The 26,452-nt window shown below is 42.7% G+C and overlaps 1 protein-coding gene across 8 annotated transcripts in view; it reads left to right on the top strand.

The window, feature by feature from the left end:
• Nucleotides 1–1,480: 1,480 nt before the first annotated feature.
• The window catches only part of prdm16 (PR domain containing 16), a 206,650-nt gene continuing 181,678 nt past the window's right edge, over nucleotides 1,481–26,452 (top strand). For 3 of the 8 annotated variants that reach the window (XM_050065457.1, XM_050065456.1, XM_050065455.1), the window contains exon 1: nucleotides 1,481–1,701. In XM_050065457.1, the coding sequence (XP_049921414.1) occupies nucleotides 1,665–1,701 (37 nt within the window). In that variant the 5' untranslated portion in view covers nucleotides 1,481–1,664. The remainder of the gene's footprint in view (nucleotides 1,702–26,452) is intronic. The other 5 variants (XM_050065460.1, XM_050065459.1, XM_050065461.1 and 2 more) reach the window with 2 other exon arrangements.

Below are 26,452 nucleotides of genomic sequence, written 5' to 3'. Positions count from 1 at the left end.
CAGCAGACTGCAGTTGCTCCATCACCACCGATCTTTAATAGGCTCCCACATAGAGCCGCCTTTATGCAGCCAAACTAGACGGAAACCATTCCCATATGACATGCAGGCTAAAGGCCCAGGCACCACAGGAATATGACGAGCAGCCTGCCACCATCACTCAAACTGGACTTTATTATTTTTATTTAATAGATAATAAAATACAAATCAATTGTAATATCCAAAGCTTCTACCAAATCTAATTTTGTTCCTTTAAAAATATATATATAATTGAATAAGTCGGTCAATAACAACAAAAATATTCAACGTTAATTTTAATACAAGTTTTAATTTGATAATAATTGTATGTATATTATATAATAAAATATATTAAATCATGCAAAATAATTACAGTGAAATTAATAAATTGCATATAGCTTATTAAAATGTTCCCCAGTTGCCTATAATAAATACTGTAAATGCCCTAAATTGCAACTTTAATATTAGCATGCAAGAGAATAAAAACTGTTGCAAAATTATTACCTTGTCCGATATTTGTGTTTGCATAATTTTTTGATAAATAAAAAAAATAAAATACCTTGCAGTCCTGCACGGACTAACGTACAGACGGTCTCCTCGTGCCTGCAGCAAACAAACAAACAAACAAACAAACAAACAGGTGAAAGGCAAAAGTCATACTTACGCGGAGAAAGCTTGCAGCCTATCCACCTTCACTCAGGTGACTTTACGCGCGGCTAACAGCGAACACAAACACTTCTCCACAAGAAATAAGTGCTGCAAATATGGTCGTTACAAATGTGAACATTGGAGGAAAGAGAGGAGGGAGAGAGGAAGAAGAAGAAGGAAAAAAAAAAGCTTGGGCTTCTCCCCCGGTGTCGGACTCTGCTGGTGGAGGCTCCATGCTCCATGCGTCAAACAGCTGCTGGCCGCTGCTTGTCCTGAGGGCAACAAGGCACACACACACACACACACACACACACACACACACACACACACACACAAGCAAATCATAGTCTGTAAAGTGCAACTCCAATCCAGCCGTGCGCCTATTACGCCTGCATGTGCATTAATGAAGTTAAAAATAACCTCTGCAACTCGAGCACGTTTTGGCACAACATCAGCTTCAATACAAAGTTTACATAGTGAAGTCTTAAAATTCAGAAAGAAAATTATTTTGTTAACAATTTATAGCAAAAAAAATAAATATCCTGAGAAAAATTACAAAATAAAAAATATGCAATAGTAATAATGATACTAATAATTAATCATAATAATTCCGTTTCATTTCCATAGTTCTAATACGACCTTGACCTCACCATACCTCACTGTGTCCACCGCCGGCTGGAGAAAACCAAGTTGTCGCTGTTAAAGGGGTAAAAACCAAAGGAGGTGCTGGCAGGAGCTGAATGGGATGGGTGGGGGGGGGGGTNGGAGGAGGAAGAGGAGGAGGGGAAGAGATAAGTGATCTAAAGGGGAGACGATAGGACAAGAAAGTGATGATGATGAATACATTGGAAAGTTTTTTGGCCCCGGCGAGGGTGTCAGATTGAATGGCCTGTGCGCATGTGCGAAGGTGTCCAAACTGACAATGCTGGTGAGATGAAGATAGTGTTGTTGCTGCTTCTGGGCTCACGGAGGACGACGAGAGGAATCTACAAGCCGACAAGATGAGATCCAAGGCGAGGGCGAGAAAACTGGCCAAAAGTAGGTCCTTCTTTTTGCCCGCTTCTTATCGCTTTCAGCCGCCGGCTCCAAACTCGTGCTTGTGTAGATGGTCCAATGTGTCCTTGTCATTTGTCATATCCTTAAGAGAGGAGGGGGCGACTCTTTGTCCAGAGTTAACTTTTCTGCTAGAAAATGCGTCCCGCTCCGGCTGCTCAAGCCCCGTTTCTCTGCATGCTGCGGTCTTGGCTTCGTTGGTTCTCAGTGTCAGAAAGTTTCATGTGTGATGAGAAACGCCGCTGGTGCTTTATGTTGATTACACTCCTTTAAACGCACAGAGAAACACCGCCGTCCAAAAATCTGAGCTCCATCTTGCAATTTGCGCATTTCGGGTGTCGGAGGTTCAGCGGAGGCGCAGATTCGTTTCCCGAAAGTTACCAAGAAAGTTGTCGAAACGCATAGTAACTTTTTTTATAGAGCCGTTCCAAGTCTTGTGAAATAATATTCCCGGCTTTTGAAATAGTGGGCGCTGTGGCACCGCTGCTCTGCTGCGAGCTGCTACTGCTGCTGCTGCACACCGAGCTCAGCGCACTCGTTCACTCGCCTGCAAAAACTGGAGACGCCAACATGTGAATTTAGACTGAAAAGAGACATATTTTAATGCAGGTTTTTTTTTTACTCCCAGTCGATCCCGCTTGAACCGCACAACATATCGCTCTCCGGCAACTTTGTTTTGTCTCGGGGCCCTCGGACTGCTGCAGACTGGTTCCTCCTCCAGGGAATGCCAATCAATAATGCGTCTTGTGCAAGAAAGCGCCCATGCCACTACTTAGAGGACTGCTGCTCGCGTCACACGGAAAATTCATGTATTCAGTTTTGTGAACATGAGCAACTTTGTTGTTGGAAATGGACCGTGTTTATTGTTTGACATTTGTGTATTGTTGGTGGGTTGATTTATGAATTTATTTACGCCACCTTTCTTTCTTTTCTTTTTTTTATTCCTGCATGAATGCACTTTGTTTTCTACGGCTAATAATGTGGGTCAATCTGCTTTTTTATCCACAATCATTTGTGAGACGATTGCTTAACATGATTACTTTTAATGCAGGCCTGTTGGCATGTGTTTTTATCTTGTCCTAATATTAGATTTTATCCATAGTGAGTTTCGATTTGTAGTTTTGTAAAAACGCAGAGCAAAAACACAGCACATATTTTGCAGTGTATTTATTCTTTTAAATAATCTTATTTTTTAAAAAGATTTAAAAAATATATATGTTATTGTTTTTATGCTGGGCATGCTTGATTGCATGTTTACAGGCCTTTAAAAACTTTGTAACTCTGCCAAAGCCACTGGCTCACTGAATTCAACCATCTTTATATCAGACATAATTTAAAAGCACTGATTTTTATATTTCAGACCTTGAGAGAAATAATTGTTTGTGCACAGCTTTTTAAACGTCCACTTCGTATAATACATTTTATAAATGCTAACTGTAACATCTGATTGGATTATTATTAAATAATTAGACAGGGCTTCAGCTCACATGCATTCACATTAATAATAAGAATAAAAAGAATAACCAGAACTCTTTTTTGTATTTTTTTCTGTTATTATTACCTTATTACTCGTGCATGTTCTGTGTGTTTGGTGCACAGGGTAAGTTAAAGACGAAGACAGAAAAAAAAGAAAAGCAAAGAAAAGCAACGAAAAGCAAAACGCTAATTGGGCCACTTTGTGAAAATACTCAAACATGTGGAGGATCCTGCTTGTTGCCAGTAATTGCACTTGGTCTTGATCTCTAAACAGCCCTGATAGTCTGTTGATCCGGGTGCTAATGAACGCAAATACCTGGCTTTGTAGCACCGTCACATCGGGAGCCCTGCAGCCCAGAGGCCTCACATGTGTCGCGTTGCAGCGGCGGTGGAGACAGAAACAGAAACACCGTGTTGTTCTGAACATTCAAAACATGCAGGCCCACAACTTTTGAATGCGACGCGTGGGAGTTTATTCCACCCTCCTTTTTTTCTCCTCTTTTTTTCCCCTTGCCTCTGAGGTAAAATCCTCTCCTGTAGGCCCACAGCAATATTCAACATGCAGCTGCTTTATCATTTATTTTTGTGTATATTTTCTTGTGTCGGCAGATAGCACGCACACACACACACACACACACACACACACACACACACACACACACACACACACACACACACTACACGTCAAAGGCCACGGCTCTGCAGGAACTCCGCGTGTCCCATATGTAGAATATGAATATGTGTGTGTTTTCTTGATTAGTATGCAGTCGTTCTGGTTTGTTTACATAATGCTTTGGGGTCAGGATTAAGTGAGTGTTAGTGTGTTTGGATTATAATGTGATATTGCCCTCACAGGTGGGCTGTTTTTTCTATTTTAAAGAAATATTCCGCTCTGTTGCCCACACATTAGGCCTATTAGTGAATATTTTTGTACTTTAGGCTCCTTGTGTCATTGTTTTGCACTGTTATTTGATTTAATCTGCACCAATACAGCAGCATGAATTTATTTTATGCATTTACAATGTTAAATTGGCTCGTATTTTCTCAGATGTGTCATTAATAAAGAAGAAATAAAAGGATACATTTAATTTAATCCAAGATAACGGCTTTGTTATGAGATTTATGTTATCTTAAAAACTAAAATCGATGCATGCAATCTACTAGAGGCAGCACCAACGTGACAAAAGCGTTTTGCTCACATTGTGTTCATATCTCTCTCTATATATATTTCTGCAGGCTGTTTTATTGTGCTATTCTGCACTGTAGATTTTTTTTTGTCCAGGTATTTTTCATTGCACAGGTGAGACGGATAAACACACACTCACACACACATAAAGAGACGCTGCACCCTCGCTCCACTGCACGCGTACAGCCGCGCAGCAACGTCTCCACAGAAAGGTAAAGAAATATAATTAAAACAGAAACGTGTAGCAGCTCTGCACACACTCAGAGAAACAGGAAGGTGTTGAAACCACACTGATTCTGACCGCAACTTACACACGTTATTGATTTTCTAAACCTATTTCAGTTACCGGGCCGTCTGCATTACCAAGTCAATAAAATAAAGGGTAGCGCTATGCACGCGTTTTTTGTTTTTTTTTGTACCACTTTTTTTTCTTTTGCTGATTTTGCACAAAATGACCCCCATCCCTATCTGTACCCACCACACAGGTTTTCTGACACTTTTCCTCTCATGCACCCCTCTCTCTGTTTCTGGCCTATATACTAATTGCCAGATATCCCTATTGATCTTTGTGTTAAATGGCCCTTATTAGATAGACTCCCAGTCATGAACTTGGCCTGGCTCAACAGCTTCTGATGTTTTGACAGAAGTAATAAAACCCAACCCATAACACTTTAAAACCAACAATGGTAGCTATGTTGAACTTCTGGCTAAACGTTCAGGGTCCCGTGCAGGCTCCCATGTATTACTGCTATGCAGCTGTAATGTGTGTCAGATAGCACTCCTCCATGTTCACAGATTAGAGCCTGCACGTAAAAATGATAGGACCATTAAATGGAAAGATGTATGCATGCATGTTTTTTTTATTTTATTTTATGAAACTGCAATTTTAGTTGCTTTTAATTTGAAGTCAGAGCAACAGTGAGCCAATGAGGAAATGTACAGGAATCTTGTTGATGACTCTTATTTTGATAGTTTCAGCAGATTCTCTTGATGTTGCAGTGTAATTCTGACAAGTTTGTAATGCTAAAACTGTTGCTAATTGATGCAGGCTAATTATTAGCCTACCTGTAGCCATAAAGCCATTTATGTATTTATTTATTTTATTTTGAATGCCAGTAGTTCTGGATTTAATGCAAAATGAAAATACCTGTGAGATCTTTATTTTATTGCTGCAGACCTTTCCTAGATAACACACACTGGGAAACCTGAGACTCTTGTGGTTCCACAGAGCCCATTTGCATTCGTGTGTGATGATGTGAATGATCCAAGCAGCACTCTGAATCAGGCAACACCAGTTTTGCAGTTTTACATCTCTGTCTAAAATGACAGACTGTGACCGCTATGATAATCACAGTCTTGTGAATCTTTGCACCCAAAACTGAAGCCTTTCAGTGGTTGTCAGATTGTGTGTATGTGTGTGTGTGTTGGTTCTGTACACTTTTTTGTTTTCTCAATTCTTAGAAATACTATTCACCATCCAATCAGGAAGACCACCTGGTTTGCTGTGATTTTTTTTAAATCAGATTTTTGATACAGAAACGCTTCATTTACTTTCTTTTTCATGCTATTGGGGAGTTTTTTTTTTCCTGAGCACTTGGACTGATTTTGGGACCATTTGTGTCAATTTCTGAAGGATTGAAAAATTGTGTAGCCTAACTAATTGCATCAGTCCACATTTGGCACGGCCACATATGCTGCATAAGTACTTGATTATGGAAGTTTGTGGGATGTGAGTTCCTCATCCCAGTTTAGCGTGCGTTGGGAGCAGTGAGGCTCCTAGTCTTCTTTCCATATTTATTTCCAGGGCTGGTTCCCCATCTTTGTCCAGTGAAATACCTCTACACACTACATGTAAGACAACTGTAAAGGAGTCACTTTTTCTGTCATAACCTCCCAAACATTATGGGACATTTATTCATAACACAGCGATACATGTGCCTTTTTGTCGTAGGGCGAAGTTACTTTGGTTAAGGTTTTGTTCAGTTACAGTAAGGTCAATGTCTGTTTTGAAAACATATGGTCCACATTTGATTCACATAATATGATACAAATAAAGATGCATTGCTTTTGGTAACCATATCTTCAAATTAGCTGTGAGAGCAGACTCCTGAAGAATGTTCTTTCCAGTAAAGTCTTCATATTACCCCGAAATGTGGAGGACAGTGCAGTCTGAAGTCTCAGTCCTGCTTACTAGTCCTAAATCTTAGAAACAGTCAGCCATTATAGAAAACGTCTTTTCTCCTCCAACTATGCAGGGAATTATCTGAAGAAAGAAATACAATGCAAGGAAGTGGTTACTATTATGAACTACCTGCGCTGTAAAGCTTTAAAGAGAGCAGACTAATTTATGGGAGCATAGTTCAAATGGGATACTGCAATCCCTTTTTTAAATAGTCTGTTTTACGACTGTTCCGCTGCCAGCTTTTTAATGTCTTCTTTGACTATCAGTGACTCCCTCTCTTCCTCCCTGAACACTGCGAGACAGTCTTTTATCTCCAGGGAAATGCTTTTATTGTGATTCAGGCAGTTGCTGCTGCTGCTGTTTTGGCCAAGTGTCCACTGTCTTTATTCTGGTGAAGTAAAGGTGCCATAAAGTGTGAAAATAATTTAGAAACATGGACTTAAGAGTGCCTCCTGAATGAATCCAGGTGTGCCACTGTTCATTGCAACACTTTAAGAATATGTTTTTTTTGTTCTACTTTTATCACATCAAATCAAAATGTAATGACGAAACAAAAACTTGGATGGCCACAAATTAAAGATTTCTGTGTTTATTGAATTATCCATATTCAAAATTGTGTTCGCCTGATTCAATAAATGGCCAGTGCTCTCAGTCAAGATAGTTACAGTATCTCAATCTGCATATGAGAGATGGAAATGGAGACAGAGCTTTGGCTTTGACTGTGGAAGTCACAGTGACTCTTAACAGTCAGCTGAGACTCACTTAAGGCTTGAAAACATATGACTGGCTTTCCTTAGCTCTGTGACGCACACACTCATGAGTACATAGAAACCATACATACACATTAATGCAGATGGATCCTGGATGGACACACACACACATACACACACACCTTGGCGGTGACAGATTTTTGGGCAATGTTAGGATTTAACCCCAATCAATCACAAACTAGAAAGGTTGAGTGTAAATGTCATCCAAACAGCAGGAGCTGGCACTGTTGGCTAGCTAAATACGTGTGTGTGTGTGTGTGTGTGTGTGTGTGTGTGTGTGTGTGTGTGTGTGTGTGTGTGAGGGAATCAGTGTGTGCACCCATGTTGTACAGTTGTTGGAGGTCCTGTCACTGTTCTCTGTTGCTTTGACCTTGGCACAGCGATGGGTGGGCACCTCTTACACCTGGACACACGCACACGCACACGCACACGCACACAGACACACACACACAGACACACACACACACACACACACACACACACACACACGTTTTAGCCCTGTGCTTCCTGCCTGGTCTCATGCTGGCTAAGTCAAATTTTGAGTTGACATACAAATACCATTGCATTAAGCTCTTGCACATGGCTCTAAATCCCATTCATTCCAATGATACATTGACCTCACATTATCCAGTTGGCAAATACGCCTCTTTCTGCCTTGCACCATGACCTCATCCGCCATGTTTGTAAAAACACCGCAATCTCCCAATCATTTGGCAGCGGAGACTGTGGCATGCCTGAGAGAGTTTTAAGATATATCGCCGATGTTTTCTTTTTTAGCAGCCCCCTGTTTTTCGTCTCTCCTCATACCGTTTGTTTTCAGCCTGCAGATGGGGGGGCAGGGACTTGTTAAAAATAGCCGAGCAGCGTTCGAACAGCGGTATGTGTTGGCGAAAAAGGGGCTTCGAAAAATGAAAAGCCATTACACTGCAGTTAAATGCATTTTGTCCTGACCTGTGGCTGCTTATCGAGTTACGTCCCACCACTGCTGGGCCGCGTCTAGAAGATTCCAGGGCTAAGAATACACCGCGACTGCAGGAGACATCCAATAGGAAAAAACCTCATCCTTACTTCTTGAGCGTGCTGATTAACGCTAAATGATTATCTCTGTGTGTCTGGTGTGATTGTGCACCACCCGCTGTTAAACAGTGTGTGTTGTTTGCAAAACAAGGGGCAAATGTGTCGAGTCCCTAATTAGCGTGCGTTAGCAGCCCTCATGATTCCCCCCTTGCATTGTGATATCCAGGGATTGCTCAGCATTGTGACTAGTCTTATCTGGGTCTAATCCTGATTTGTTTGGTATTAGCCCGCTCACTTTCTCTCACTTTCTCTCTCTTTTCCTTTTATTCCAACATTTGTCCTCACGCTGCTCTTTTCCTTTAAGCTAGTCTTGAACTTTGCGTCCTTTATGTTGTCTTTTTTATTTACTCTGTGATCTCTGCGAAGGAGGACTGTGTCTCAGCGTGAAGACAAAATTTCAGCATAAACATACAAGAGCAGGGCAGTAATTTAATATTATTTATTATGTTTCTGTTGATACATATTGCGATGATATGGTCTTATAATGTTGTAGTTTTGCACGTTTCTTTTGTCCAAATTAATGATTTCGGGGAAGTTGTCAATAAAGAAGGGTTCCTGTTTTACATCCGTGCACAGTTAAGTCTCATGTAATGCACTACAATGGAAGCCACTTTATTTTTTTGAGTAATTTGATTGATTAATAATTGCTGTATCATAATATTAATTGATATTTCCCTCTTGATACAGCCCAGTATTAAAATAAGCTAATGCAGTTAGCAGGTGGGCTAAAGTCATCTTATCAAATACATAAACAGTGTAAAGGCAAGGTGACTTAAAGCCAACTCAAAGTTTGTGTACAACAGGGCTGCAACTAATGATTATTTTCAATGTTGATAATTTGTCAGGTATTTCCTTGATTAATTGATTAGTTGTTTGGTCTATGAAATGGTGAAAAACGTCCATCAGTGTTTCCCAAAGCCCAAAGGAACCAGAAAATCTTCACATTTGAGAAGCTTAAATCTGAGAATGTTGGGCTTTTTTTCTTTAAAAAATTACTTAAACCGATTGGCAATTAATTTTTATAGTTGATTGATCAATTAATTGTTGCAGCTCTGGTGCAGAGAAGCAAGCTATAAGTAATCACAGCTGAAAAATACATTTAGTTATCAACACATATGGTGAAATGTGACACTTTACTATCTTGGAAGTTTTCTTCTTCTGTAGCAGTTTTACAAATTAAAACCTCTCTCTCCACACACACACACACACACACACACACACACACACAGACACACACTCCAGTCCCAATGCACTCCTGCTGATGATGGCTCATCCTGTCCAGATATGATAAGCAGACAAACTGCTCTGTCCCCTGGGCTGTTTGTCTGTCTCCGAAAACAGACAGTGGCGTGTTGCAGTAGCAGCAGCGTGGCTCTAAACTCCCTCTGCCTGCTTCCCCTTTCATCAGACCGCCAGTTCAAAGCCTTGGCTCCATCTTCACTTGTATCTCTCCCACTGCCTCCCCCTCACCGTCTTTCTCACTGCGTTTCGTCATTACCACAAAGATGGGCACGCAGTGTCTCATTAAAGCGGATTAGAGACATCTCCACGTCTCACAGGGGCCGAGCAGGACATTTCTCCCCTCTAGTACCCCCCCACCCCACCCCCCCACCCCTTTTCTCTCAGAGATCAGGTTCTTTGATTTGGCCAGATAAAGACCTCTTTCATGTCGGTGGGGACGGTTAGCGATTACACTGTCAGACGCATCGTTTTGGTGAGTTTGACAAATTTGCCGTGCTGGGTGGGGCGGCTGTGGGGATTGTACAGAGGGGGGGAGGGTGTACAAGGAGATTCACCGTAATTGAGCTGTCATTATCCAGTGACCCTGCCAGGCGCTAGTGCACAGGGCTCACCAGTTCTCTATTTGTTTAATACTTGGCTAACTTTCTTTGTGAGTATGATGGATAGAAAGAGAAGGAGGGAGAGGGGGAGGGAGTGGAAGCGGGGTACCGGTCCCCAGATGAATGCCTCTGCTTATTTGACCACCTCTCTTGAGCGCTGCTGTCCATGAAAATTGGCTCCACTACATCACTGCTGCAAGTTTCTTTTCTCACCCAGCTCCTCCCTGGTGCAACACAATTAGGCCCATATCACCGGCTGCCATTTATTTTCATACAAAATGAAAACTGGTGGCATGTTGATTACTGAACTCCCCAGAGACAAAGGGCTGCTATTGGTGTGGTTTAATTTCATTAAGTAGAGTGTGGTGCACAGGATAAACATATTAAGAGCCCCCTCTCGTTGTGGGCCCTCCATTTACCTCAGCCACTCTGTATGCTAAACAAATCCTGGGGTGTTACAGTTGTGGAATTGCAATTGTTTGGTTACAATGAGGCACAGTTCCATCATGTTCATACTTTTGTTTTCTAATGTTTCCTGTTTTCTGACCTGTTACTTTCTGTTTGCTCTAGTAGTCTGTACACAGTAACTGTTGTTACAAAATACATATCCTGGAAACATACAACATCAGTTAATGCTCAAGTTGCCATTCTCATTTGGCTGTTAGTAACGATGAGCTGTGTATTTGGGACATGTGTCAGAAAGATGTTGTCTAGAGTGAGTAAGAGGGGAGACAGTATGTTCCTGGCAGGATAGTGTGACTGTCTTCGCCCAGACATTTTGATGAAGGAAGTAAGAGCACTCCTCGTTAACCTGGAGTCAGATTGGTTGTGAAGCGATGAGTAGGGCAGAATGTCTGTGTGTGTGCTCTTGTTTGTGTGTGTGTGTGTGTAGGTGTTGGAGGGGTCTTGGCTAAAACATTTCAAGATGGCCCATTAGCCGACGCAGGCCCGTCCCCTCCCGACACTAGGATTCCTCTGTGCTGACCCCCTCTCCTCCACCTCTCAGCCCCTCTGTCCCAGAGGCCCCCAGCCTCATCCTGCCAAGTGTACGGTTCCAAAGTAACGATGAAGCTGCCTGCGTGTGAAAATATTGAATTGCAAAAACATCCCTGGGTGAGAGGGTGTGTGAATGGAGCTTTCAGCGCCGGGCCCGACCCTGGCCCTGTGCTACTGACTGACGGACAACAAATGGCATTTTGTGTCCAGTGAGAGAGAGAGAGAGAGAGAGAGGGGACAGAGGAGGGAAAGGAGAAAAGAAAAGAAGAGGAGAGACACAGGAAGGGGGGGTCTTGAGGTTTTTCAGGCCTCTTCAGTCTAGGGGCCCTATATGCAGGTCTGAAATGCCTTATCACATGACCTGTCTGACCTTTGGCCCCCACTCAACTGAGGCTGTCAGGCTGCTCTCCAACGAGGAGCACAAAGCCTCACAGCCTCAAAGGCCCCCATTCACCCCCCTGTGCAGCTCTACTCCAAAGGTAATAGGTAAAAGTAATGTCAATGACCTCCACTTTCCCTTGCGCAACAGGAGGGCAGAACTCTTAAGATTCCCTGATAATGTCAAAGGTAGAGAGGTGGCCATTTTGGCTCCTTATCCACTGCCTCTACTTAGCTCCCATGAGATCAAGCCTGAAGCAAACTGAACCACCTCTTTGTGGCCAAACTATTCTTTTGGTTTAAGAGACATTTCATATTTTTATGACTCCAAGACTGATGGGAACTGAGATGGAAAATGATAAAAATGTTAAAACAACAACATGGTATTGTTTTCAGTTGCTGTGCACTGGGATACAGTTGTGTAACTCCGCTTTATGTGTTATCTAAGTATGTGTGTGTGTGGGACATTAGTGAATTTCTGATGTCTCAGAGGACTGACTGGGTCACAGTATGACCGTAACCTCCTGTCTCGCTTTGCAACCCACACACTGGCATCTCTCTCTCTCTGTCTCTCTCCTGACCAGTCCTAGAATTCTTTCTTCTCTTCTCTTTTTCTCCTTTTCCCCTCCTTCTCTGGAACACTGGAGTTTCTCTCTCTCTCCGGTCTCCTTTGAAAAGATGCGGCGTCTTTGTCCAGCCTGATAAAGGATGCCATAGTTCCCCTTTTCCCCTTCTTTGTGGCCCGGGGCTGGCGGCTCCTGTAGAAGTGCAAATGGTATCCTCTCGGAGGGGCTATCCCCGCGGGCCCTGGAGGGCCCTCTCTCTCTCTCTCCTCCAGGCTTGGCTAATTACCACCCTGCTCCCCCCACCACCCCTCACAGCCCCCACCAGCTCCCTGGTCCCTGGAACCATGGACGGCACATTCCCACAACCAGCACCTGGCCTTCTTTTCTCCTGGCCTGCTTTGATGGCTGACACCCCAGCCTTCCCCTCCCTCCTTCCTCATCCTCTTCTTCTCTCCGCCCCACTACCTCATCTCTCCTTCTCTCCCTCCCTTTAACTTCTCCCTCTCTCACTTCTCTCTCTCACTGACTCTCATTACTAGAGGTTTTAAATTGCTTTCTGACCCTGACAAACTGCTCTTGTTGAAAAGGGAGATGTTGAAGAGGGAGGGCAGCGGATGTGAGCAAGAAATGGAAGAGATGAGGGACCCAGTAGGAGGTGTTATGTATGTATGTATTTAAGTCCATCTATAGTATCTATAGTCCATTATATGTTGGATTGTGTGAGTTTGTCTTAGGAGCAACCAGTCATCACAAACCCCAAATTGCCCCCTACAGAGACTCGATGTGGTATTTGAAAAAAGAAGAAAAATACATGTGTACTTATTAAGATTTCACCCTAAACCGAACTACATGTTTAACATGTTGTTAAAACAGGAACTTAAAATATTAAAATGCTTTCATATGGTCGGTACGAGGCATGGAATGATGTAAGATTTTATCGAGGACAATAAGTCGATCGTGGTGAACTTCCATCATCAGGATAATCTTGAACATCATGTCCTGCGGCCCTCATAATGACTGCTGGGCAACCATCTATAAAAGAGACTGTGCAAAAGCAAGCTGCTTCAAAACATGCCAAAGATCTAAATCAAGCATTGGCACATTTCATATTGAAATAAATTCTTTAATTGCTTGTTTTTCATATTGTCCCACTGCCTAGTTACATCTTGCAGAGTCATAGAGAGACAGCAGAAAATTATATTGCATGGAGATGTCTGTGGTTTATAAGACTTGACCAGTGTTTGATGCAGATTAAGTTGATTTTACTGCAATAGTAATACACACTCACACTCACACACACACACACACACACACACACACACACACACAAACACAAATATCTAATTTAGCTGCATATTTGCGTCCCACTAGCTGTGGGCCTAATCAATAGCCTGCCCCAGTGGATTTGACCAATTCATAGCTCGCCTTTGTGCAGTCTAGCGATCCCAGCGAGGCCATTTGGACAGCTTTCTGAGGAAAACAAATAGCTCTATTACAAGCTCGCGTCTCTGTGATGCTCAGTGTCCCAAAGGCAAAGTGCTCGGCCTGTATTAATTGTATGTTTTCCGCACAGGAAATGGAGAGGTTTTTCAGATCAACCTGCTAAGAAAGAAGAGGGCTGCGTTAAGTTAAATATGAGAAGGGATATTTAATCAACATGCAGATGTTAATTATGAGATAATGAGATTTATTCCATTGAGATATGGATATGTTTAAAGGCTTATTTTGTTTGATTATCACGTTTAGATATTTGCAATTGAATAAACTGGAGCTGTACAATACATGTATCATGTATTAGAGAGATGAAACATTTTTCTGGCTGATCAACAGCATGTATTCTGATTATCAAACTTCCCTGTGTTTTTAAAAAAAAGACGCCATGCACGTTGGACCGAAGAGGTCATTTGCGGCAATGTTTTTATTTTTACTCTTTCCAGTAAACACACACACACACAAAAAATCTCTGTTCAGCAAAGCAGTGGTTGCATGTCCTGTATTGACTCCAACGCAACACAGACAGAAGCAATGGGTGGTACTGGGAGCTGCACACACCCAGACCAGTTTCACTACTGTAGCAGCGTTTGGCTTTGGTTTGTAAGACTGGGACTCGCTTAGAGTATACAAACAACAGTAACACTGCCAGGATTTTGAATCAGGCAGACAATGCCCCAGTAAGCTCAAGAAATGCTTCGGCTGGCTTTTATTGTTTTAACTGCGTCTGGATGGACCGTTTATCATCAAAACTAAATGTGATTGGATTTAGGAATTGGGGATGATGGCTGTGTCACAACATCTATTGTGTCTGTGATTGGTAGGTTTATAAAGCATAACTGATTTAATACTTTCTTTGAACGAAAATTACACCTCGTCTCAAACATCGTCTGCCATCCAGTCTGGACATCCTAAGTATCTCTCTGTTGCTGCCATTCCTCAGCCACAGCTGCCCTTCCCTGTGCAGTTCACACATCATCACCTATAGGACTCGCATGATGTCAGAAACTGGGCTGCTTCCTCCTCGTCAGTCTCGACCATAATGACCATCAACTGGATGTTACGTCTAAGTTGGATCATCCAGGCATTAAAGGGAAAGCCTGCACTCGGATAATTTTACACTGTTAGATTTTAATTTGTGATATTTGATGCTTTCAAGCGGTTGATTTAATAGAGAGTGTGTGCACAAATTTGTTCCGTTGAAATGAGTTTGTTCCGTTTAAGACGAGCATTAGTCTTATGTGGTATTGGTGGTACTGTCAGTGGAGAAATCGATATCTTCTCCCATACTCTGATGGGTTTCTTCCTGTATTATTGGTGAGCAAAATGTTGACTTTACAATAGTATCTCTGGGTTGATGCCTAATCAAGGCTTTTGTTTTTGAATATTTAAGACTCCTGAGATAATACATTTAGAATTTCTGTAGTTGGGGTTTGAACAGAGGCTTCCCAAGTCTGATGTCTCCCTCACTCTCTCTCCTCATCAAGCCTAGCCACATCCTCTCCTTCGAGTACAGAAAAGGAAAGAGGAAGAAGTTTCTGAATTGTGTTTTATGAGTGGTTGAAACTGCCACTTCTGTGGTTTTTGTCTGTCCGCGCTGACCGTTCAACTCAAAGTTCCTGAGGTTTTCGAGACATGTCAATTTAGCCGTTTTAATTGGGAAGATGTTATTCCGAACAAATGTTTGCACTCAGGGACCTGCGTGTTGGTCAGAGTGGGGAGGGGGGGCGCAGCTGTAGACAGCTCGGTGTTACTGTTTCAGTTGTCTTTGTTTTAGCGCCACGTTGGCTTTGCAAATGTGTTTCTCTTCATTTCCCTGAATGCTGTAAAAGCTCACTTGGATGACCGCATGCGCACACATGCACTGACAGAGGCATCTTGTTTTTCAGCAGCACTGAAGAGCAGTAAGTGTTTAAGAATGGCACGGTGAAGCAGTGACAAAGCAAACAAAAGAGGCAGGTGGGTGAGGCGGCTGCTGGCCTGTCGCCGGCCTTGGCTTCATTTTGAAACTTCTTTTTGGGTATATACTGCAATCTGCTGCTTATTTTATATGACAGTAAAAACAAGCTTTTCTAAGACCGGCTTGTCAAGTTGAATCTACAGTATAGATACAGTTTTTTTTGTTTGTAATGAGTTAGCTTGTTTTAATATATTTCTTTACATTCTGCATTTACAGAACTACATTTTTTTTTCTGTGTCTATATTATTGAGATAAAATGACAAATGTTAATGATTCAGATACCCGGGTTTACACTTTGCCTCAGCCAAGTTTTTTACTGATACAAGATGCGTCTCTCCTTGGCTCTCCCTCTTCTTCTCCCCGTTCACCCGCACCGCTCTCTCTCATTTTAATTAAAACTAGGTGTGAGGTGTGCCGTCCTGTCTTTTGACACCTCGCTATTTATCTGTCGGATGCAGGCTCAGGGCAGGACCCACGGAAAAGAAGGGCAGATTTTTGTTTTCAGAGAACTGCGGGGAACTTTGATGCCAAGTTCCTCTGCGGCAAAAGGCAAGGCCCCGACCCAGCACATCTGAGAGTACTTTGGTGAAATAACAGCAAATGTTTGTCTTGTATTGTATGGCACGCTGCTGGAGGAGCGCTAAAGCCCCTTCTTCCAGCGCCTAAAGCACCTCTTAATAAAATAGTCAAGAATAACTCCTTCACCTTAATCTTCCCCTCAGATTACTGCACTCAGGGCGGGAAATTAGCAGCAGGCCCATGCCCTTCCCTCTTTCTTTGACACTGTTACGTTTTTATTAGCACGAGCCTCCTTGTTTCTCTCCCGCTCTTCCTCTCTGTCTGTCACCTTGCTTCTTAAATGTTTGTTTCCTGTCTCTCTCTGTCTCTACTGCTCTTCTCTCTGTGTGGTAGGCCAGATGAACTCTCCGTGGCAGGGGGGAATGGCATTTTATTGGGTCAGTATTAGAAGCAACATGTGGCTAATGGGTGGCTGCATTTTCCACAGTCTGGTCCTCATCAGTGCAGAGAAGGGGCCTAAACAACTAAACATGGCCGTTGACAATTGATACGAGCCCTTTTAAGTGGATCTGCTTGGTTGAAGAGAGGGTGGGGTGGGGCGTGTGAGAGTCTGCGTGTGACCGAACACATGCACGTGTGTGTGTGTGTGCACATATGCCTTTGCATGTTAATTAGGACAGTAACAGACACACTCGCGCGCGTGCACACACCAGCACAGTGTCCTTTGGGGAGCATATATACAAGAATGTGTGTGTGTGTTTGTCCCTTGTGTCCAGGAGTGTAACCCACACCTTGAGTACGGTAGCGGCGGTAGCTTTGAGCGCGGGTCGTCCCGCCGTCTGATCCTCGTAACCAGAACTCTCCTTTACTGCTTCCTGTCGGCTTGGCCCACCTTCCCTCTTTGCCCGCCTGCCATCTGGGTCTGCCAACAGACAGACACACACATGCACATACGTGTACATACACACACACACACACACACACACACACACACACACACACACACACACACACACACACACACACACACACACTAACACACACACCATAGTTAGGACAGGGGTCCTCATGCTCTAACCTGTGTCTTTTACTTGCAACTGCACCTTTGAAACCAATATCACACAGAGGAGAAGCGATAAATGGACTCCACCATCTACGTTCTCAACTTCTCTCCCTTTTCTTCTGCTCTGACATCAGGAGTCAAAGCCTGTTTTTTCTTTCAAAGCACTATTACATTTTTTATTCAGAGAGCAGAGCAGAGTTGAACAGTTTATATCATGCTCTTGTATGGGTGATTTCCAAAATAGTCATATTCAAACTGATTTAGAAAACTGATATAAACGTATGTCTGTAATTTGGGGTGCAAAATGATGCAGTTACAGACGTAACCACAAACAAACACAGATATCTCAGATTTCACTTTGATTCTCAGTAGTCTTTTGAGTCAGTATCGGACAATTGTTGAAGTCTGTGGCCACACAGTTGAGGCTCAGCATCCAAATGGCATCTATTGTATTCCTAAGGAGCCTGAAATCAGCCTGATATCCTTTTATACAGTGGAAAGACCAAAGTTTATTAGGTCTCATCCTTCCTGGCAAATGCTAAGCCTGCAAAATCAGTGAAATGTTATAATCTTCTTAAAATGCACATTTGTAACACTGTTTTCAAAGTAACAGCAGTACTCAGTGTTCTTATGTTCCTTATTAGTCATTATAAAAGAAGTAGTAGTGTTAGTATGACTCCTTTATACTAGCATCAAAGCCTTGTAGTACTTAATGTGGGTATCTAAATTCTGTACCTGTGTAGATAGCGTTTCCGAGCAGGGGGCACTGTGGGTTTTCAGTATCAGGGGTTCTGGTTGACACTTTGATCACTTCCTCCGCTCTTCATACCTCCATTGTGTTCAAGATCAGATCACACACACACACACACACACACACACGGAGAGACACACACACACACACACACACACACACCAGAGGTGGAAGGGGCAGTGTCAGGTGTAGCGAGGGACAATGCAGGGATGCGTAGCAGCGAGCCAGCACGGTGTCTGTGACAGTGACGGCGACAGTGCACTCCTCAAAGCTGCTCCGCTCCTCTTTCATCACCCACTATCACAGAGTGTGTGAGGAACATCGCCGGCCAAAAACATCTTCAGCGCCTGATAATGAGGGGCAGTTTTGACGTTAATAAATTTACAAGTATCTTATTTAGTACATGTTTTGTTTTCATGTGGGTATCAAAGATAATTTCATTTTTCAAGTAAGTTCATTTGTCATTCCGCTTAGAGAAATACCAGACAAAGTTTGCTGTACTGAACTTTGGCACTCATAAAAATCTCATAATAAATTATGAGTTATACATACAGTCATTACATATTTACCTGTTGGTGGAGGTATGCAAAAATACTTTTTATTAAGAGGTTGTGTTTATTAAGGCCCAATAAAATGACCAAGTTAGACTGTTGACAGCTGCTATGAATTATTTATGAATGGTGTTGGTGCTGTAGTATGTATGTGATGGAAGTCAGAATTGTCTCTTGGTTAAACATCTGGCTGCTCCATGGAAAACTGATTGAGGTGGCTGCAGAGTGGGCAGGAATACCTGATGAAAGTGGATAAATAGAATTGTTTTCACAGGTTGCTCATGAGGCGATGAGGGAATAAGCAGAGTGGCAACGGGAAAAAAAAAGACAACTTATTTATTTTCAGTGCCGCAGGTGCCCGCTCACAGCTTATTGGTTTTTTGGATGACTCTTTTACTCTAAAGAGGGCAATTTATGTCCCTCTCTGGTCTCTCTCCAGAGGCGAGGGCTGAAGTGGCTCGCTTATTTTAGCAGGGCCTCGTGGTCTTGACTTGTGGTGACATATTAATTGAGCGGTTCCTCTAAAGAAAAGAAAGGCCAGTGTCACGACTGGTCCGGCGTTGTTTGTAGAGCTTTGAAAATTGGTTTTGTTTGGCTGGAAAGCTCTTAGGTGTTTATTTACACATCAGAATGTTTCAAATGGCAGCTGGCTCTCTCCGGCTTTCCATATGTGTGTTTGTGTGTCTCCTGTGTGTGTTTTCTGGATGCATATATGCTGTGTTTGCTCACTTATGTACATGCCAGCTGCGTCGAGCATGTTTAAATGAGAGAGATAAAGAGTAGAGAGAGACAGAAGAGCTCACCTGCCTCTTGAGTTTCCAGATAGTTGTCCTTGCTGTCCTCTTCATCCATTATTGACCACATTCATTCACACCAGCCTCTAGAACTCGCCACATCTCCTGTGTGGCTTTTATGAGAAGAAGAGCACATTTGTTTTCCCAACTTCTCTCCAAGGAGTGATATACTCAGACCGCTGGTGTGTGTTTGAGTGTGTGTGTGCTCGCTTAAGGGTATGAGCTCATCGGTGTGGCTGAGGTGACCAATGCAGAATAAAAACTGTCGCCGTGATAATTTAAGGATTTGTAAGTTGTTTCCTCAGCACTGGTGTTAAGTTATATGCAAGGTCCTGCTGTCAGACATACTTTCACACACACACCTACACACACACACACCTACATTTGTAGTTTATTTCCTGAAACTCAGGTGCAGGAGCTCAGCAGTGCAGCGCAGTCAACGACTGAGGGGAAGTAACTGCTCAGGCACCTCTCCGAACACGGTTACCAAGACAACAATTGTTTTAGCTGGAATTTCTGTGAAGAGGAACATTAGAATAACAACACGAGGCCTCAACAAATTAGCCAGTTGGAAAGCTGGAGAAATGACACATTTGTTCTGTGTTTGTTCTGGACAGAATACCTTGTTTTGGGAAAAGACAAAACGGAGTTTGCTTTCCACCTTTATTTTCCATCTTTTGTGATTGGAAATGTTTTAGAGGCATCATGCGAGATGCAAGAAGATATAAATTGCGGTGTGTTGTAATTTTAGCTTTATGGAATAAAGACAGTGTTAATCTACAATTTGGACGCTGTAATGATGGGCCTCGCTAAAACCTACTAAGACACAGTAACGCCTGCACGCTCACTCCATGCCACCAAAGTTCAATAAGAACAACGTTTTGATTAGGGTTGTAAGAAAATATGGATACACATGAGTATTGGAGACTATGGATTTTTTAATTGTTTTCATTTTCTCAGTAATTTTACCTAAAGAATCCTGCAAGCACTTTAAATCTCTACTGATATAGGCAAATGTTAATTCCTTTGCTCAGACGGCACAAAAAGTAGCAAAAGCAACTATGTTTATGCATATAGTTATGTGTTCTTTATACTATGGCAGTTTTACTTCAATTAAATTATGTTTACAGTTTCGCAATATATTTCAGTGTATTGAATCGTACCTTCTGTATTGTGATATTTATTGTATCGCCAGATTCTTACCAATACACAGCCCTAATTTCGATCCTACGCAGGTCTTCATCAGATCAGAGTGCTTGAAAAATGGTAAACGTGACGATTAATTTGATATAATGTTTATACACAAGATATATGTTTGATATTTGGAAGTATGGCTTTCGTTTTACAGTATGGTTTTGTATGTATTGGATGTTTAATAACCCTAGGTGGTTTGGATGGTTAACCACACCTGCCACCATGGAGCTTGTCAGCCTGTTGGTATGCATGATGTATAAATATAGGTGCAGTTTAAGGTTATTATTCAACTTTGTGGCGTGGAGTTAGTGTGCAAGCTTTAGTTTTTCTTAATTGATTCTTCCTTTTTTTTTTAAGCTTTGCCCCTACGTGATGTGCGTACAATTACTCTCCTTCAACTTGACTACAATAAAGCACAAGCTTGTGTATACAGTGTGTATGTGTTAGTATAAAAACAAAGAAACAGGCACACACATACACATACATGCACAGTCATGCCCTGCCCCGTAACTTGCAGCCGGCAGCTAAATGATGCAGATATATTAGCTGTCTTTTAATGAAGTGAGGCTGATCTCTCTCTCTCTTTCTGTGTGTCTCTCTGCTCAACTTAAGTATCAATAATAAGATTTATCTGTCTTCCCCCGCAGCCTTGATTCAATTATCTCCATCTTTCTCCCCCTCTCTCTCTTCCTCTGGCTCCCTCTCCATTTGCCCCTCCACTGTGGATCCGTTTCCAATTGAAGGCAGGTCATGCTTTGTGTTTCTATTTGTCATGACAGGGTTCCTTAACGAGTGGAGGCTCCCTTCCACTGCGGCTTAATCTGATCTGGAGAGGAGGGGAGGGTGGGGTGGGTAAGGAAAGGATGAGGAGCAGAGAGGTGGGGGTAACCAGGTAAAAGTGGGGTCACAAGTAGTTTACCTCCAACTCCTCATTGTCTGCATTTCCCCTTTTTAGGAAAATTAGATTTGTGTGATCCCTCCTCCTCCTCCTCTTCCAAACGTGTGTTTCGTGTCCAATCTGAAGCCTTTGAAGTTTGAAGGGTCCCTTGCCCCTCCGCACGCCCACCTCAGCCAGCCGCCCCCCCACCTTATCTGGCCTCCACCTACTTCCAGACATACCTCATTACCTGAGGCTGTATTGGAAGAAAGAGTGGTGGCTAATCAAATTGACTGTGCAGGTTTTCTGCCATCAGAGGAAGTGCCGGCCATTGAGGGGTCATTGGTTCAATACTAGACTTCAGGAAAATGTTATGACGTGGAAAAAAATCTGTGAAATAATCTTGAGAAAAACCAACCAGAGGCCTGTACTACCAGGCAGGATTTGAAGTTCGCGAGGTAACTTCAGGGTTAATCCTGGGTTTTCAGCACTATGAAGCTGGTTCTCTTTTTACCGGGATAAATCACCGTGGCAACTTATGCTGAGCAGCTAACCTGCTCCGGAGTAGGTTAACTTCAGGGTCAACATCCTGAAATCTGACCAATCAGATCACTGAAGAAAAAAGTACCCATGAACAAAGATTACAGATTGTCGTTTACATCCCATGCAACAGTTTCATATCGTGTGGCGCAGCCTACTTCATTCATGGTTCTGATGATGCCACTAGCAATTAACACCCCCGCCTCTTTCACATGAATGCGCTCGTGGCTGGATAGGTAAACCGAGAGTTGACTGAACTGGTTGATAACCACCTTTGTAGTACCGATTATCCAGACGGCCAATGTTAGGGTTAGTCAAACCAGATAACGAGATGATATCCTGGGGAAGTCGAACTGGCTTTGTAGTACAGGCCTCAGGTGTTCAGGCAATGAATCATGTTGCCCTGTAAAGAACACAGTGCACTAGGTAACTTATGCTACTAGGTATGTCTCCAACCACCTGTTTTAAAGCCAGGGAAAAAAACACAAATGCTGCAGAGCAGTTTTTATACTTGGCTGAGGAAGAAGAGTTGCCATATTGAGAAACAGAAGATGTGACAAAGGCTGAGAGAAAAAAGTTAACATCAGTTATTTTCAGTCAACTATGATTTGTAGTACAATGTACATATTTCTAATATTTGTTATTTCTTAAATAACATATCTCTTATTTCTTATATTTTTGTATTTATGTGTATATATTATGTTATATATTGTTGCATAATGCCCTTTTTTCTGTTGCACACTAATTATTTCTATTTTCTTATAGTTTTTCTATACCTATATACAGTTTAAGAGCAACTGTAAGTGTTCCAATTTCTTCCTCAGGATCAATAAAGTATTTATGATTTCTGTAATAGCTACTGTAATCTCACACCCTCTTAAAGATATTTGCATAAAGGTAGCTAATGAAAATACACCCAGATTAATTTTATTTTCCAAAAATTTCAGAACATAACGTTAAACTTTTCTTAAACTTTGAAACTACTGGTTCTTTGAGCTAACTCTGAGGTGTCCCATCAAAACACCCAAAGGGAGAGCGGGTGAGGTGCAGAGTAAATTCAGAGAGACAGAGTTGAGTCTGTTTACAATTGGCAGGTCTGGAGTGTGAACATCTTGAGGTGAGCCTCTGGCTAATTTCACAGAAGCTGTGAATGAAGTCTTTCTTATGGCCTGTGCTATGCAAATGGCTGCATGCATACACACACACACACACACACACACACACACACACATATGCAGTAAGCACGCTCATGCACAAAGCACCTCCTCCCTCAGAAAAACACACACTTGCATTTACACACACATCACTTGTTAGTGCACATGAGGGATGAGGCAGAGCAGCGCAGCTGTTGAAGCAGCCAAAGGCATTAGCTGGTGCAGTTCAGCAGCTCTGCATCGGCCCAGTGTGTGTCGAGGGGGGGGCGGCCTTGTTTTTAGAGTTGCTAGCCATTTGCAGTGCTCTTGGATTTCCACGGGGAGCACGGAGTATGTGATAGATACCAAGCATCTGTCCTATTGCTCAGCGCCGGATGGGAATCACACAGTTTTTAAATTAGTCAGAAGGAGGCTGAATGTACATTTCTGTTGGGTAGATTACATGCTGAGGAAAAATCCCTGGCCTGAGCTCTCGGTAGACATTGTGAAGAAAAATGTGTGTAAAATGACAAATGAGTTACCATGTGCAGCTCTCTCAGATGTTGTTTCACATACATTTTATCCATTTAGCTGACACTTTTACTCACAGTGACCTACAGTGAGCTGCTGACAAAGAATATGCAAATAGAAGTCCAGCTCAGCAGGACACATAGATGTTGGCTCTTGTAGGAGTCAGAGGTGACTTTTTAAGTTAATATGGGATACTTCCCACAGCCACAAGGCCACCCTGATGCCACAGTTTAACACAGTGATGCCTACTGTATGATATTTCCATACCAGAATAACACAGCTTCTGTTACAAAGGACCACATCAGTGTCCTGGATGGCGCCTTTGTGTGGCAGCCATCAACTGCCTAATCTGCAGTGACTGTTTTACACACACAACTATTGGCATATTTATGATCTGTGTTGTGATCGCTGTAAATTCGTGAATTGTTCCCCTCCACAGCTCGGCCATAAAAGTCACCCGGTTTGGAGAGCTCCAAAAAGCAACATTCACAGGCCGGAGCGTAATAATTTTCATAGCATATTGTTGAACCAACCATTCACATCTCACAAATCACCAGTTTTGTCTGTTTTTATTCTTCATTTTCTGACAGACAATTGCAATGAGGAAAACATCACTCAGTTTTATTTGTCATGAATACAGAGGTTTTCCCTCCTTGTGGTTGCAATGATATTGTGTGTGGCAGCTCTTTTGACCTCCCCACAGTGTGTGTGAACTTGCCTGCCCTTCTCTGGCTCTTTCTTTGGGGCAGCAAACACACTGGAGTAGGACTTAAAATTACGATGAAGGTCCTGAAGTGGTGTATGTATACGCGGGAGGGAGCGATAGAAAACATCAACATGTTTTATATGTGTGTGTGTTGGCAGAGGGGCAGCAGAAAGACATGTCATCTTCGGTGAGCGTCCTCTGACTTTGGCTCCGTGTTGACCTCTCACCCAAATTAAACTTCCACAGTTCTCTCCTTCTCTTCTCCTCCCTCAGCCTCTCTCCACTGCCCACTGCCAGGCACTTTTGTTTTCACATGGCCGACTTCTCAGGGAACACGCTCATATTTGTGGCTTTCGGGGTTGGCAGCAGAGTGTGCTGCGCCTGTCAAGTTTTTTCACTCCGACTTACCCCAGCACCCAAATTGAACTGTTCAGTCATTTCCTGTCATCCCCCCTCAACCACCTCCCTTTCCCATATTTGCCAATAATGTCAAATTTCATTGTTGAGTCCGCCAGGGCTAAACATCGTGTCCTGTAGTACGTCTTTTCCCTGTGTAGTAGTCTCCCACGCTGAATGTATAAAGAAAGTCGCTCTCCAAAAACATGATCACTGAAAACTCTCGAATTCAGATAAGAAATTGATGGACGGCTCATGGAGCCTCCAGCACATTTGGCTCCCGAGGAATACATTTGTTTAAATGACCTACAGAGCAAAAGCAAACATTTTGGTCTTATTGAGTACCCGCAAAACCGTTAGCATGAGCGCATGGTTAGAAGAATCTTCCACAAATAGGGCGGGCTCATCCAAAGCATATCCCTGAATGTGAGAGGGAGAGAAAGAGACATGCAGAAAGAAAGGGGAGAGAGTAAGATGGTTATCTGAAGTGAGGTCAGAAATGAAACATGTCATAGCAAATTAGAGCCATGTTGTTTGAATTACTCCGGCCTGCTTCTTAAAGAACAGTCTGCCCGTGGAAAAAAAAAAAAAAAAAAAAAAGAGTGGGCAGAGAGCGCGTATTGAGTAAGAAAAGCGAAAGACAGACGTAGGGAGAAATGAGAGAAAGAAAGACATGAGAGGTAATTTACAGTGGGAGCAAAAGAGATAAAGACATAGGAAGATATGAAAAGAAAGAATAACAGCACAAGTTAGCGAGAGGGAAAACAGAGGGAGAGAGAGGCCTGACAGAAAAAAAATGATGTTTTCTCTGGAACAAATAATGTGACTCGGGCTGAGTCATGGGCCTGCCGAGGAATGATGATGATGATGATGATGAGAAGAAACCTTGGACTCATTCCTGCTTCGAGCTAAGTTTGGGGCATCATTTACCAAACTACTGGAGAGGGGCCCCTGCATATGTGTGTGTATGTGCAATAATAACCACATTCTCTAAGCATCTTCGGCCACCGGGGCCTGTTTTTATAGCTGGGAACAGGGATGGGCCAACACTCGTTAGGAAGACTATTTCGGAAGATGGGAGGGAAAAAAAACGGAGGGCTTGAGGGGAGAAGGATGACCAGAAGGGGGTGTGCAGAAGGACAGGGAGCCCGCAGGCTCAGACTGGCCCATACGATTGTGACGTGTTGAACGAGAGATGAGCTTGCTTTTTCTTGGGAAAATGGATCTGTGCAGGCTTCCCGGAGAGTGTTTCACAACTGCAGAGAAATGAGAGATGCTGAGAAAGCTTTTTGAGTAGTGACAGAGATAGAAAGGCTAGATCGTTGGCTGGAAATCATCTTATACAGTACATCAAATAAGATTTATTCTCGTAATTTTCTCCTCACGCAATGGCTGAATCGCTTCATTTCACTTCTCGTCTCCCTTTGTCTTCTCTGCTTTGTTTTAAAAATGTCACATTTTTCATCTTTCACTGTCCTCTCCAAGATCACGCTCAGATATGTGTAGTTCTGTTTTCCTAGCAAAGATAGAGACATCACATAAACACAAATTATACTTATGTGGGTGTCTGCAAGAGAGAGCTGGAATGTGATATCATCGTTTCAGTATATTGTGTGTAGCCAGAGAGACAGGTATTTTATTGGATGCAAAACACACACACACACACACACACACACAGAAAAGGAAAGAGTGCAAAACAAGCAGGGATAAGCTGAGCTGGTAATCTTCCCTCCGACAAAGGAATGCATTTATGAGACA

The sequence above is a fragment of the Epinephelus moara genome, chromosome 16 (genome assembly GCF_006386435.1).
Source record: "Epinephelus moara isolate mb chromosome 16, YSFRI_EMoa_1.0, whole genome shotgun sequence".
In the NCBI taxonomy this organism is placed as follows: domain Eukaryota; kingdom Metazoa; phylum Chordata; class Actinopteri; order Perciformes; family Serranidae; genus Epinephelus; species Epinephelus moara.
Note: the sequence above shows the minus strand (reverse complement) of the source record. Positions and strands in the feature narration are given on the sequence as shown.